This window comes from Procambarus clarkii, chromosome 82 (genome assembly GCF_040958095.1).
Source record: "Procambarus clarkii isolate CNS0578487 chromosome 82, FALCON_Pclarkii_2.0, whole genome shotgun sequence".
In the NCBI taxonomy this organism is placed as follows: domain Eukaryota; kingdom Metazoa; phylum Arthropoda; class Malacostraca; order Decapoda; family Cambaridae; genus Procambarus; species Procambarus clarkii.
The window spans coordinates 11638814-11655444 of NC_091231.1; the positions used below are offsets into that span (position 1 = coordinate 11638814).

General features: G+C 36.6%; 1 protein-coding gene across 1 annotated transcript in view; it reads right to left on the bottom strand.

The window, feature by feature from the left end:
• Positions 1–2142: 2142 nt before the first annotated feature.
• The window catches only part of LOC123764328 (golgin subfamily B member 1), a 35742-nt gene continuing 21253 nt past the window's right edge, over positions 2143–16631 (bottom strand). Inside the window, 6 exon segments of the mRNA XM_045751944.2 lie at positions 2143–5864; positions 6968–7038; positions 9637–9691; positions 10192–10376; positions 14392–14525; positions 15868–16041. Of these exon segments, the coding sequence (XP_045607900.2) occupies positions 7014–7038; positions 9637–9691; positions 10192–10376; positions 14392–14525; positions 15868–16041 (573 nt within the window). The 3' untranslated portion in view covers positions 2143–5864; positions 6968–7013.

Below are 16631 nucleotides of genomic sequence, written 5' to 3' on the forward strand. Positions count from 1 at the left end.
GAGCGCAACTAGGTGAGTACAGAGAACACTAGGTAGTGACGGCAAAAGACGGGCCTTTACAAAATGCACACGCTCTCATATGTTATACACATACACATGGCTCCAGGTCAAAATCCAGAAACAAACACAACAAAAATTATGCGAGAATGCCTGTAAGGTTCATATTAAAATTTATGTATGACTAACTATAGTCAACTCTATCTCCCATCTACAGAGACTAGATGGTACCTTTTTTTCGACAATGGGAAACACAGGGAGCTTGACGGCTGAATGGACAGTGCTTGGGATTTGTAATCCTAGGATCCGGGGATCGATCCCCGGCGATGGCGGAAACAAATGGGCAGTTTTTTCACCCTGATACCCCTGTTCACCTAGCAGTAAATAGGTACCTGGTAGACAGCAGCTACAGGCTGCTTCCTGGAGGGGGATGTGTGGGGAAAAAAAAAAAAAAAAAAAGTTGATCGACAGTCGAGAAGCAGGCCAAAAGAGCCAGAGTTCAACCCCCGCAAGCACAACTACGTGAGTACCCGAACACCAATGTATGTTCCATTCAGACGTCGCTTAAACATTCTTTAAAAAAATTTCTCAACCTTCTCAATTTGATTTTTGCGATTTACCAGATGTGGGTTCAATGCTGGAGTTGCATATTCTAGGGCTTGTCTAAAATATGTTATGCACATTATTCTGAGGGGTTCCTTAGTCAGGGAGTTGAGCTTCATCTGTGTTTGCTAGTCTTGCAGATCCAGCTGTTATTCTGTTAATGTGTGCTTCTTGTGTTCCATCCACTCCTAGGTCCTTAACTTTTTTACTCCAGTAACAGCCTCTCCAATAAACTCTACTATCTTGGTCTCCTTGCTAACCTCATTGCCTTAATTTTGGGGGTTAAACTACAGTAGCCATTTGCCTGCCCCTTCAAGCAGCCTGTTTAGGTCCAGTTGCCTAGAGTCATTCAGGCACGTGTGTTTACACCCTGGCAACGATCATTTGTTTCATTACCTCGTGTACCCAAATGTCTTCGAGCAGTTTCTAGTTTTGACCCACATGATTTGTTGGATTTCTTATTTTTGAATTGATGTTTGATTCCTAAGCTCCTCTACCCTCCTAGTGAAACAGTCTGGTTCTAGGTAGACTAGGGCGGGTTTCAGATTGGTGCATTTCCATATATTCAAGCCTATAAAGCATGGCTGGAACACTGCTTAGTTTGGGTGACTAAGTTAACAGGCAATAAGCAGCCCAACATTGTTTTATGAGCCATGAAACATTGACAAATTGACAATTATTTAGCCTCTGCAAACTTCATCCCACAGAGTAGGTGTGCAATGGTCTTGGGGTGCTTATAAACATCATAGTTTAAAATTACAAAATTTTTGGACTAGATTACTGTGTATATGTATGTGTATAGGACCAAAGACCAAAATATTTTATAAATAAAATCCTAAAATATTTTAGTTCTAAGACCAAAATATTTTAGAAAATTGTTATGTGATCGTTCCATTGTGCAAATAAAGTGTTACTTGAACAGATCATATAGCACCGTGTTTCGATGAATAAACGAGTGACAAATTTGCTTGGATTAAATGAGCCATCGTAACAAAATTAGTAAAATCGTTACAGTAGATGACTGGCCATGACTATTAATGGTAGAGCTTGCCCTAAAGGATGGAGTGCTCTTGCTCTAGTCTCTTCATGAGCCACATACTTCTGTCCTCTGTTGGGTCTCTTGCATGGAGAGAGAGAGAAAAAAAAAAAAAAAAAAAGATGTACAGTGGGGACAAGTTTAGCAATGCAGATATACAGGTACTGTATATTTGTTTTAAAGATAAGACTAATGCAGTAATATGGCACTAAAAACTGGAAAGTATGACTACTGCACTTTTTAAAGAACTTAAATGAGAACCTGTCTTTCCCCAGACTGCAACCAACAAAAATTTTCCTAACTTCCGGGTAGCTACTACTAGGTGAACTTTATTGTTGCCAACAGGTAGAACATACTGGGTTTAGGCACAAGTTTAGTAAGCCAGTAATCCTAGTTGACCGTTACTAAGGAAATGACTTATCTTACTTTCATAGGCCATAATTGTATAAGAGGATAGCAAGAGGGGTATTAATACTATACAGTATTCCCTGACATTAAAGCCACAATAAAACTTTCATAATGCAGTTTTTATTAAATATTTCACAATACAAATATTTTATACCCATTTACTGTACAATCTCTGTATAAACAGCACATCCCTAACAATATAACGCATTTATTCTGTACATAAAACGGACAGTGCTATCAATAAAATATTTACTATGTCAAGACATGTTTTAAAATGCATATTCAAATCAAAGGTAAACTTGGAAATCAATTACCCCAAATGTAGATATGCATTTCACTTCCGTTTCTATGATAATATTCCAAAAGCTTTCATCATCCATAAACAGGTATTACATAAAGACAACTGGATATCACAAAATAATCCTAGTTGTAAACCAAGAGTTTGGATGAAGCTTGTGGTACATTAAAAAGAAACTACGTTACTTCAAATAGAAAACAGGGATGAGAACTGCCTGGGAATCCTTTTCCCAGAAAATTTAAAAATGGATATTTCCCAAGATACACCTTAATAAAGCCCATTTTAGTCAATTTTGTTTCCAAAAATGTATCCAATTTTTCTAATATTCACATGAATTTCATGGGCAGTCTCTCTGGAGTAGTAATACACACATGGATCAACAGGGAATTCTCACCCCTGAAGATGATCATCTTACAGATGTAAGGGCCAAAAACATAAGAAAACCTATACGGACTGTAACGAGATACTAAGCCATACATGGAAATTGTAAGTTCTTTTGTAATATGCGCATGAGTATGCTTTAACAGGTAAACTGCCTAAAGTGCAATTTTCATGTAAACTTTTACCTTGTGCAGCAAACCTCATTTATACAATTTTCTAACCTATAGTTTACCTATAAACTTACATACGCTTGGGATGACACTCACAGCTTTCATATAAACTGGATGTTTTGCAATATGTTTTCCAACATAATATTTAGGGAACTATTTATCCCAACTGCCCTCACCTCAACATTCAATATTATTAATCATCTATTTTCTTTTTATGATTTAAACACTTTGGTTTTGTTTGATTTTTACTCAAGTCCTCATTTTGCACCCATTTATATTTTATCTATACTTAAAAAAAATAAGGGAGAGCATTTCATTATTTAAAAGAATTAAGGCAACTTGGTTATGATTCAACTGCATATTTTCACAAAGGTTTATTTGTTTTGATAGACCAAAGTATTTACTAATTTACATTTACAATCACAATACATTCTAAGGTGTCCAACAGCGTAGTTGAGCAGACCACCAACCAGGAGGTGTGGTCAGAGACCTGGCTGTGAGGACACTGATCCCCAGAACCAACAACAGGCATACAGTAAAGTACCTGATGGTATGAGACTGGAGAATGTGCACCCACCCTACAGCTCTACAAAATAAAGATGATCGATTGATTGAAGAAGATTAAGCCACCAAAGTGGTGGCACAGGCATGAATAGCCCATAAGTGGTAGATTTTTTGGAGTGAATGTGAAAAAGATGTGCAACAAACTGAAATGTGTCTTTAATATAGCCATTTCATTATTAAAATATTAATTAATTAAAATATTGTAATACCAGACACATTTACAATCTTCTACTAAAGTATATGTGAATTTTACCATGTACATGTTCACTATTGAACAAAATGCTCGTATAAAGGTGAATACGTCTATGAACAAGAAGCCATACCACAATGTGCTAATGCATGAAGAAGCAATTAGAAAAACATTTTCATTGGTCTAAATGAAGTGATTAAAAATTATAGGATACAAATTTTAAGTCTTGTACCATATAAAAAATAAAATGCTGGAATTACGATGACAAGCATCTAGGAATGAAAATATCGAAGCTGTTAATGCTACAATGGAGACTACACAAAATTAGCAGTATCCATAGTAGTGTTTGAAAGTCGAGTGTCCGAAATACTTACAGTACTGACTCAATTTATCACAAATAATCATGTGCAAGTAGTTATTAGAAGAAATTGCTAAGCCTGAAAAGCTATACAGCACCATCTGTGTGGCAGAATACTCACGAGTACCTAGGAATGAGTTCCTAGGAATCATTCACAATGTCAATAGGAGAGCACACACAAGATGAGTAATAAGACAGGTTCATCGAGAGACAAGACGAGTGATGTCAGAGGAGTCAGAGTCATCGAGGGACACTTGACTCAAGAGAACATAATTATGTGGAAAAAATATAAAATATATGATGTCAGCATAGTACACTGTTCCTTTATATATATTTGGAGTGTTCAGAGGCAACCTATATTCACAGAGTGAATAAGTGGGAAAACTGCAATTAGCCAAGACCTGATGAAATTAACAAGGACTGCAAATACAGTGGGACCTTGGTTGATGAATGCCCCTATTTATAAATTTTTTGGTATATCAGGTCAATTTCCTCATAAAATTTGCCTCGGTATTCGAGATTTGCCTCGGTTAGCGAGTTTGTTGATACGTACAGTACATGTATGGGTCGACGATCGCGTGGTTCTGCTGGTGCGGGAAGAGTTTACCAGTGTATCCTGCCTAGTGACATCTTCGCTTGAATTCTTTGTGAAGAATTTCATTGTTTTCTGAACATAAAAGTTCTTATTATATATCAAGCCATGGGACCCAAAGAAAGCCAGTGGTAAAGTTCAACCTAAGAAAATAGTTGTGAGGATGACGATAGAAGAAAAACAAGAGATCATCATAGTGAATGAATGTGATGTCTCACTACAGACAAGTGTTGAAACAGGAAAAAACAAGTGTCTTTAGATAGATTCTTAATAAAACAAGCAAGCAGTGAGCCACAACCAGGTCCTAGTCGTATACCTGCAAAATGTTGGAGAGAGAGAGTACCCCAGAAATGTCATCACTGCCTGACGTTATAATGAAAGGGACTTCCCTTCCAAACACTAATGCCAACAAGAGTCCTCAATAAAGGTAAGGTACTTATGAATAGTATTCTGTATAAAATTCATTTTTAAGTTAATATTTTTGGGTGTGTGGAACGGATTAATTCAACTTTGCATTATGTCCTATGGGAAAATTCCTTTCAGTTTTCAAATTTTCAGTGTACGAACCGTCTCTTAGAACGGATTAAATTCGTTAACGGAGGAGGCCACTGTACTAGTAGTATATATTCAGGCCACACAGTTATTGCTTGTAAACTATTAATGGGATGATACCTGCACTTTGTAGCTGGCCGTGTTGCAAAGTTTACCCAATTCATTGTTTATGAAGTGAACTAACAATGCAGACCATGTAAGTTGTATGCTTTGCCAACCTATATATTTACTATGGTGGCATTTGGGTGCATATGTTTATCGGAACATTTGTTTGTAACGGAACTGTATCAAACTGGTGGTTTTTTTTTTCCTAAATTGCTCAAAATTAACTTGTCAGATATTATTGTCTAATGGGTACAATTCAATGCGTCCATATATAAATAAATGTTATAGAAAATATATGCAATGTCAAACACTAGAGGATGTGCACCACTTTACAATACTGTAACATACTGGTTCTTTAAGAAATATCATATCATATATATATATATATATCTCCTGATAAAAGTGTTTTAGCATGATCATACCGAACACAGTTTGAAGATCTGCCCTGTAGGAAAATCGTGCCTAAATTCATCTCAAACTAGCAGTTTTCTGTACTGTGAAGAACACTTTAATATAATAAGTAAAAATTCTACAAAAATAACGTAGAGCTGTAAGGTCAGTCTTCCACCCTCTCTCACTTGGCACCAGTCTGTGCTATCATATATAGATCCTGAAAATAAGAAAATAGACTGTATTATCGAGATTGGACTCGAGAAGGGTCCAGGACGGACCGAAACGTCGTCGTCCCTTCACCTTTCTAGTGTGTGGTCTGGTCAACATATTTTAGCCACGTTATTGTGACTCATCGCCTGCAGACTGCATTATTCATGTACAAAGGCAATTGTTTTGTGCATATGTGTCCATATACGGCACTCAACTGAGAATTTGTCTTCAAAAGGTCATTTTAATGCAAGAATCAATTGCAGTTTGGCTGAAACTATATTGAAGTACTGTAATTACATAAAAATCCTGAAAGCAGCAGCACATATCAATTGTAAAAAAATATTAATAAAATTAAAAACATTTAATATTTATTCTTATAGAAGTCATCTACACAAGTTTTTTAATTTACAGGCAAATGACCACTGAAATAATTTGGTAGTGACAAATAATAAGAAATGCATCAAGTCAAAGACTAAGCAAGATAGTGAATTTTCAAACAAGATCACCTCGTTGTAGTAAAGTGACAAAAACACCAACATTATGTAGACCCATATAGCATTCTTAACCATCAGTGTTGTCATTATTGTGCAATGATCAAGTGCAATGTGATCATCACATGTCAATTAACATTTTGTATCATTGTTTGAATGCTGATGTTGCCTATATAATTCCAATAATCTCAATGGTGTCTCCCCAGCAGTCATGAGAGGCAACAAAATCATTTGGAGTTGGACATCCTTTGGTTCCTGCTCTCCTACCATATGATGAAATCAAAGCACTAATCAAAGCAAACATAAAGATACTGTAAAGTGAAGATCTTTATATGACCAATAAAAAACAAGTGGGTTGACATACGGTTTCTTACATACTTTTGCAGAGGAAGCAGAGAAGCTGCAGAGGATTCGATAAAGGACTAAATGGTGATAAATGGACTAAAATGACTAAAGCACCATTTACTTATTTAAAACCAGAAACCCAGTGACATTTCAAGATGTTACACGACCAAAGATCAAATTCGCTCCAAAAATCTACCACCTACGAGCTATTCATGCACGTGCCACTTCTTGTGGCTAACTCTTCAACAACAAAAACTTATTCGAAGTGACTTACAGAAAAGGAGCAAGTGCACTGTGTAGGAAGCTGCAGAGGTCTTCGGTCACACGTGCAACACTCGAGGCGTACTGTATAAATAAGAGAACCATCATTAGACACACACCAGCAACTCTGATATACACAAAATTAACATTACTGTAACACTATTTACACCATTCTTAGGAAATACTATTTGTGATAAGTAACACTAAATCAAATTTGTGAACTATGTGATAAAAACACTTGGTGTTTTGTTAATAAATATACAGTACTGTATTAATAAGCTTCCATAAAAACAAATACAGTAATACTCTTATGTATAAATACTTCAAAACTATTACTAAAAACACCTCTCGAGAGCTACCAAAGCAGAAGTTTCTCCAAAATGCCCTATAACAAACATTTCTTTCAAGCTCTGCAGCCCCCTCCCACTCCTCCCATTATATAATATATTGTTCCACTTTTTCCTTCCAAGAACCTTATTGTCTGCCTCTGTCACATGCACATACTTCAGCCTTCTTATTAAATAACCCTCAGGCATCTTACTAACATGTCTATACCACCTTTATGCTTTGTGCTCTTCAACCACTCTACATTTCATATCCTCCTCACCCCCTTTCACTCTTTACCATATTTGTTAAATGCTTCTTCACATCTTAGAGAACTACTGTGCTTTTCAATACCTAAGTTTCACTTCTATATGGCAAAGCTGGGAACAGTACAATTCTCTAGTACATAACCCCCCATATTAACATTCCTTCCTTTCATTACACTACAGTACCCATCTCTCCCACTCTTTATTTCACTGTTCATACTCTCATTCCAGGGCTGGCCCCCCTCAGTAGCTCTCCAATACATTGATTTCAGAGACACCCACAATGCTACAAAGGCCTCTGGAACTGTCTTGGCCAATCAAACACCAGGACCAGAATCTGGTGTTCCAGTAGAAGTGAGGAAATATGGGAACCAAGGTAAACCCAAAACTAAGTAAAATCACTCAGAAAATACAATTGAAGTGATGCACAACTACACATCTTTCACCACAAATCAGTCCCCTTCATCTTTGTTACTTGTCTTGTCCACTTCTCTCAGGAAGGCCAATTTCCTCTCCGAGACAATGATGGGTGTATGCACTGGGAGCTTGGGGGGGGGGGGGGGGAGGGGCAATACAGAAATTAAGCACTGAAAATAACAAAGTATTAATTTTTGGTTGGCCTTGGTACCTTCCCTACTACAGTATGTCCTGTCCCATGGAGATTGGCTGCATCTTTGGTAGTGGCACTTGAATGAAGGTGTGTGCTAGTGTGACCCTCAGGTGATCTGACCCACCATCTGGTGGTGTGTTTGGGTACTAGCACATGGATTTCTGACCTTGTCAAACTACTGCTTGCCTTGTTTCAGTCTTTTCTCACTTTAATCAAGATATGAAGTTTGTTTTGCTTTGCAAAACACTGTACACTGTACTGTACTTTTTGGGTGGTGTAATGCAGTTTTAGGTCAATCTTAGATCCCCATGCTCCCCTTGCTTTTATGAAGAACACCAGATTCTGGCACTGGTGTTCAGTAGGCCTATGAAAATCCAGAGGCCCTGGAGCACTGCGGATGTTTCTGCAGCACCATGGAGCTACCGAAAGTGCCCAGAAACGGCGTTTCGTTACATTCAATGCTCGATTTCTTTCTAACACTGCCCTCCAAGTCTATTATTTAAAACTTGTTATCTCATTTAATAGCAAGTTCCCCAATTTTTATCCTTCACATCCTATTATCATCTCTCAAACACCACAATCCTATTCCCAAACACCATAATGCTATTCTCAAAATACCATAATCCTACTCTGAAGCACCACAATCTACATATAACAGATGGAATACCAGTAACAGCTGTTAGTGGCTCAGCTTGTTACGATACTAAAATACAGTATTACTGTATTTCCTTGTAACCCTCTTAAGTACCTCTGCCTTTGTTTTCCTAGGGTGCAGAATAGATATTTGTTTCAAATTCTCAAATCTTATCTTAAAAATTGATAAAAATAGGCTTTTTGTATATCTACATTTAAAATAGTTCAATAAAATAGTACAATATAGGATAAAAACCCACACTTGTATATTTGTGAAATTTATGTAAGGAATTTCCACCAAGTCTTTCACACTCTCCTGGGTGCTTTGTCAAGGTCTGTGTGTGTGTGATTAGGATGAGACTTGCATCTCAACGTCTAATGAGGCTGCTATCCTGGGTTCAATCCTATCTTTCTTGATCTCCTTAGGTCAAGAAGAGGATTGAACCACATTGATTGATACTGGTTTAGTGCTTCTCCATATAATTAATTAATTGCCTTGCCTTACTTTCCCCTTGCATCTTAATACAAGAAATATTATATATACGTATATATATATATTTTTTTCTCCAAAATTAATTTTTATTTCTAGTCTGACGCGACCCTTGAATGCATTTCGTAATAACTTATTACATTTTCAGAGACTATAGTTTACATACACAACCGTAACCTGAAAACACTGAACAGAGTTTCACTTATTCTAACACTTAAATATATGAATAAATATATAAATAAATATAAAATATATAAAATTTAAATATATAAAACACTAAACAGAGTTTCACTTTTTCTAACACTTAAAAAAAAAAAAAAATTATATATATAAAAAACAGGCAAACAATTAAAACTTACCTCTTGCCCATTATCCAATCTATGAGTGTAGTGGAAGTGCCCTGAGCCTCTCGAGCTGTGAGAGAAAATATACGTTTATTATTACAGGTCAAGTTTTCTAGAATGACTTAAGAATGAATATGCAAACAGAATTCTACAAGCATTCAAACAGGTAGCCAAAGCCCAACGTCACACAGAAAAAGTTCTCGAGCACACGCTTGCCTTTTCAACTCTAGATTATATTATTTTTTCCTGTTAAAGTCTGTAGGATTTTTCTTTTTTGGAGTAATGTAAGTTAATGGTTGTCTATGTAGCTCATAAGGCATTTCTTCCCCCCCTCCTCCTGGTACTCTTTCTAAAGTATATATGTTCCAAGGTAGCTCTAGTCACTAAAGAAGCTTGAGAATATATACACATTAGAGCAATCTTAGAATATTTGGGTACCCCAGCTAGTATAAAAAAAAAATGATTTTAGCATCAGTATGAATGGCAATACAATACTCTCAAAAGGATATAAACACACATGTTTACAATCATGTCCAAGGGAAAAAATTAATATAGAGTCAGAGAGCTTACTGAGTGTGTAATCGGCATGTCTCGTAGCTGTGGGGGTTGGAGGAGCTGTGTGAGGGGTGAACATGGGCGGAGGAGGTAGACCACCGATGGTTATTCTCCGGCCAATGTTAGTCGAGACAGCACTCTGGAAACTTGACAGGGCTTTCTGCTCCAAAGAATCATTCAATTCTCGAAGTTCAGCTAATCTGAGAGATGACATGAATAAGAAAATCAAGTATTTATTTACACATGCACACAAAGTAAAATGTCAACAAATTTTGTCTGCCAAAAGTTAGCTCTATTTAAAAAAAAATTTAAATGCTGCAAATAAAAACTACAAATGATATGATAATTTGTATTTGTCATGCAAGAGTCCGAACAAAACATCCTGTTTACTAAACATGCAAATTCTTTATATATTATGCACAACAGATTTTTTTTTACAGTACTTATCAATCTTAATTTCTGTAAAGAGTGTCAGTAGTGAACAGATGGAATGCAGTAATAAGTAAGGTGGATGAGGCAGACTCCATACACAGTTTCCAATGTAGATTTGATAAGTCTAATAGTCTCAGGAACCTGTGCACTCTTTGAGATGCGGGACCAAAGAGCTTAAGTTGAACTCCTGCAAGCACAATTAGGCATCTGAATTCACCCACCATGGTGGCCATGGCTGATATGAACGTCAAGCATCCTGAACAAGGAGACCACTAGTAACTGGCAGCACATTATACGAGCAGTCTGTTGGGTGACTAGTCGCCAGTGATCACTTGTGACTGTGTACCCCATACACATCCTATAAGTGGTGACACAAGGGGACAGAGGGCAACAAAAATCTTAATTCGAGCCAAATAGACATTGTTTGACAGAGCTGAACATTTTATGTATGTTCTGCATACTGTTGCATACTGCATGATGCATGCCCATCATCATAACTGTTGTTTGCACTATGATATCTATGTACTGTATAAGTATGTAATTTTGCACCTCTGAATTGAAACATTTAGATATAACCTGGGAATATTTCAACACTGGATATTAAAGTACTGTACGTCAACGTATGAATAGAAAAACAATGTTGGCTATAATATACACACAGTAGCTTATAATGATCATACAAATTTCAGCCATTTTATCAACACAGTAACAATAATATAGTGTGCTAGTACAATGTTACACTCGCCAAAGCTTGGGAATTTGACTAGGAGTGCAAGTCTTATAAAGACAACTGATAAATCATACTGTATACAGAAGGACAAAGCAGGTGTTCATGATGCCAGTAAATGAACACCTTCCACTCCACTCCATTAAAACTATCAGTCACAGACTACTGCAAAACTATTTCATGACAACATCCCTGTAGCGGGACTGGGATAATCTGTGTGCTGTGCCAGGGCCTACAGGAGACACACACACACACACACATCACAGGAATGGGACAAAACGATACTGATAAAAATTTTCCAGGTCCCACAACAAGGAAGGCATCACATTGGTAAGTAGGGGTAGCACATTAACAAGTGGACATAGATGGAAACTAAGTAACCAAATGAGCCACAGAGACATTACCAGTTACTTTTTTCAATGTCAGGATAGTGAACAATATGGAATGTGTTAAGAAGCGAGGTGATAAAGGCAAACTCAATACACAGCTTTAAATGTAGATATGGTAAAGCCCAAAATGCTGTGGAACCTATATACCATTTTGATTTTTTGATTGAAAGGCGAGACCTCAGAAGCAGTAGCTCAACTCCTGAAAATGTAAATAGGTGAGAACTAGGCAAGTACCAATGCAAGGCAGGGATACAATTGGTAAGAATGAACAAATCCACAAGGGCCGTGACGAGGATTCGAACCTGCCTCTAGGAGCATCCCAGAACTCGGAAATCGGTAAGAATGTTAGGCAACTTGAATCAGGAAGCCAAGAGTATTGCATGGTGCTACAACCTAGATGTGGTCTATGTTGGTAGCCAGGCAGGGCAACTGATAAAAAGCACTCTCTTGGTAGGCACCTGTGATGGTTTTTTTCTTTTTTGACATACCTTAATATTTTGGTAGTTTCACACTTTCAAAACCATCATCTTATAATCCCTCTCACTTTATTGTTTTATTAACACTTTCGCGCTTTATATTAGAGATAACTCGTCGCCGTTTTCTCTTACGATTCCGCATAACTGCCTACTTTTCTCGTCCATCGAAAAAATATTTCTATAAATTCCATTTTTTAACCGAAATGGATGGGGATACTTTTGTTTTGTAGAGAATTTATTTGCGAATGTTTTGGTACCAAAATGAATATTATATCACATAAACTTCTATGAGTAAAAAAAAAAATACACAAAGTATGTTTGGGGGTGTGGCGAGCGTGTGGCAGTGGGTTCCCTTTAGCCGTTGATATATCCAACACGTGGGAAATATTTGTATGTGTTATGTATATGTCTGTGTAGGGAATTTTACTGCGATCACTGTCATACAAATTATAAAATGTTTCAACAAGTATAAACATGACAAACATCAAACGAACGAAAACAATGCGTTCGTTTCTGCCGCGAACGCATACTGAGCGACGTGGTTCTATATTTGGCGCTTCTCTTACACATGCTTTGTACAAATGTTATACAGTTCATCTTATAGAAAATTTTATTGCGAACACATTGGTATAAAAAAGAAATACGTACATAGAAAAGTAGGGTCAGGAAACGTATAAACTTTCCAAGCATGATTTCCCCCCTGTGTTTTCGCCAGTGCGCTCGCAGCTAACTACTCTCCACTTCACACACTCTTGCGGGTGGGCAATTACCTATATTAAACATTCATATGCATATGTCCGTGTAGAGAATTTTATTGCGATTCTAATGATACCAAAATTAGCGATGTAGGACAACTGTAGGCTTTGCAACCATTAAGAGAGTGGAAACATTTTGTTGCTGTTTGGCGCTCTCGGCGAGTGATCTGCATAGTTTTTTATTTGGTGTTGATACTCCTTATGCTTGGGCGGCATTTTATAGGTATGCTCTTATAGACAATTTCATTGCGAACACAGTGATACCAAATTTAAATACGTGCGCCTTCAATTATTGTCAGGACAGTCAAAAGAGTGTACACTTTTCGGTCTTACCGCGTAGGCGCGCGAAGTGCCGAAAGCATCTGGGGTATTGTTTTTTTTTGAGCGCCGAGAGCGCAAAAGTGTTAATTATCAGCTTTATCTGGTTGCAGTACTACACATGGATATAACTATCCTATTTAAATACCATACCGTACAGTATACTGTATGGACAAAGGTGGGCACCTGCTCCTCAAAAAGAACCGACGTTCTCGATCACAATTCTTTCACTAGAAAGGAAATACGACTGACTTGGCCCTCATATTAGATACAAGTAAAATATGCAATTGAAGACACCAGAAATCATTAATACTTAACTTTAGTAAATTAAAGATTATTAATACAAAATTAATGCAACAAATTAGGAAAATATAGTAAAGTTCAATACAGTACTTCAGTTTCCCTTGAAGAAGACCAGCATTTCAAAATGGCTGTCAGTGAGCCCAAATCATATAGGTTGCCATAGTATGCCAGATGGCATTTTTCTGCCGAGATTGTATACAACGGATACTGATTTAAAATAACTTTTAGGTGCACAATTTATTCCTATATCAAATTGGAAAGACAAATATTGTATTTAAAAATAACATCTTAACCCACATTTCTCATATAGTTAAAAAAAAGGAACAAATTCCAGGAATTTTGTTTTTTTTAGACCTTACACTTGGTAACTTCTGTGTATGGCTATACATACCTTGTTGGGTACCAAAGAGTCTATAATTACCTAAGTGATAGATAATTACAGACTCTTTGGTACCCAACAAGGTACATGTATAGCCATACACAAAGGTTGGTAGGAATAAGTTCTAAAAGGACCGAATTCCTGGAACTCGTTCCTTAGCTAGACTCTAGGTGCCTACCTGACTGACCAAGAGGAATATGTATCACCCACTGTGATGAGTTTCAATCCCATTGTCTTAATGTTAATTTCATCTCACCTCATGACTCCATTGTACATAAAATGTGATTCCTTACTCACATTAACAATATTTTCTCAAATATATTCTACCCAATTTATTCTCAATAACGAGGAATCATTTATTAGTTGCATAAAATCATAAAGTTGCATATCATATTAATCATATTAGTTGCATAAAATCCAACTTAGCAACACTAACTTCTGGTCTAATGATGGTTCTGGCGAGACGGAAGCAGGTAACTGATGGCTCAGACTCAACTCTCGGCTGAGTTCTTGCGTCTGTCTCAAGGAAGCACTTAGTTTGAGCTGCAGAGCATCTCTCTCTTCAAGAAGCTGTGAAATCAAGGCAAACATTTAGAACACTAATAAGCAAGACAATACACATTAATTTTATGTAATGCAACAAAGTTAATAAAATCTGCAGGCATTTATTTGGCAATAAACCATGAAAATATATGTTGTGAATTAGAATATGGTCAACATATAAACTTGATCTTTCAACCAGGTAGTATACCAAACGTGCAATTTTTTCCACTGGCCAATGAACCCTATTCACTTTGGTTAGGAATGGCTAGGTTAAATTCAGTGACACAATGTCAGCCGACACACCAGTGCTATGTATTACATTCCTTTTTCCAATCTCATCATTATTTAGCTAATTCTCCTTATCTAATAAATGTGATAAAAGAACTAACAGGCCAAAGACAATCATGTAGTCATATAATCAATAACAATAAAAAACACAAAAGAATAATACATCATTTCACAAACTTTTTCTTAATCAAACAATATACTATACTATTGGATCTTGCTTGAACAGCTTGCGGTGGACCAGAATCTTTGGTGAGGGGGAAAGAACTGGCTAATAGATAAATTCAAGGTCAACTGGAAAGGGGCATCCAATTCAAGCTGCTTTGATTTACCAGCAAGATTTTTAAAATTAGATTGGTTCCTATGATACATCATGAAACGTACACTAATTATCCAAAGAACGTACACCAAAGCTCAAACACTTACTTTTCAGAAAATCTTTAGTTAAAGGAAAGGGTTTTTGGTATAGGGAAGTTGATGGACTTTGTTCAAAGATGATCATATGCCTAGTTTTAACTCTGAGAGAACAATTACACTCAGTTAAAATTGAATGCTGCATTGGCTCATATTATCGTAAATATTACTAATTTTTCCCTGGACCATGATCCATTAATTGATTTGCAGCCAGGTACCAATTTACTTTCAAGTGAAAATTAAGATGCAATGCCCAATCGTTCCTCTCTTCCCAGGGCTTGAATCCAGGTCATTCTAGATTTCCCAATCGGCAAAAATGTTATGGGCGGTTGAAAACAACCTGCCAATTGCCTACATTTTTTCCACTTCCCTTAACCATTTACTATGCCAACTACCATGCAATTTCCTCTGCTTTCTCCAGTCACTACATGCAATTTTTCACCATTTCATTTCACCAATTTTAGTTAGGCACATCTCAATGTAAAGTAATACTTTAAATAGCTGAACAGTTTAGGGGTTAAATGAGAAGTTTACATTTGCTGAAACATTTTGCTAATATTATTTTTAACCTGAGTACTGCATGTACATAAAAAATGAAAATATATAAAGGCAGAATAATTTAGTAATATGCAGACTGAAATTCTGAGGACAACCTTGTAACAAAATATACCTTTGTGATTTCAAGTGAAAGCTGCTGACATCGAAGATCTCTCAAGTGTAATGATGCTAAGGCAGCTTCCAGCTCGCTACCAGGTGGTGGTGATGGTGTAAACACAGCATCTTCGCTGCCATCATCCTTACTTGCACCTGTAAGCTTGCCTAGGGATTCTTCTGCTGCCTCAAGCTTAAACATTTGTACAACAATTAGTAATAATTTACTTAAACAGCTTATTAAACAAATTTTAGTTTGTTATACATGCCAAATGTACTGTATACTGTATACACTTTGCTCTACTAGGTACTAAATAGAATATTTAACTTTTCTTTCTATAGGTTTTTCTTTATAACCTTTCATATACTTTCATTCCATTAAAATCACCGATTCAACAACTTGTCATAGGCTGCAATTTTATGTATTTTTTTGGAAGTCTTAATTAAATTTTGTTGACCAGACCACACAGTAGAAAGTGAAGGGACGACAACATTTCGGTCCGTCCTGGACCATTCTCAAGTCGATCATTGACATCGAAATGTCGTCGTCCCTTCACTTTCTAGTGTGTGGAATGGTCAACATACTTCAGCCACGTTATTGTGACTCATCGCCTGCAATTATATTTTGTTATAAAAACACATCTTTATGACACAAGGGAATATAATACCTGTACCATCATAATAATACCTGTACCTGGATTCATGAAGATATATCTAGTGCATGTAAACATAACTGATAAATACTGATTTGGGAAAAGGGTTAATGTTTTATGGAGTAACATA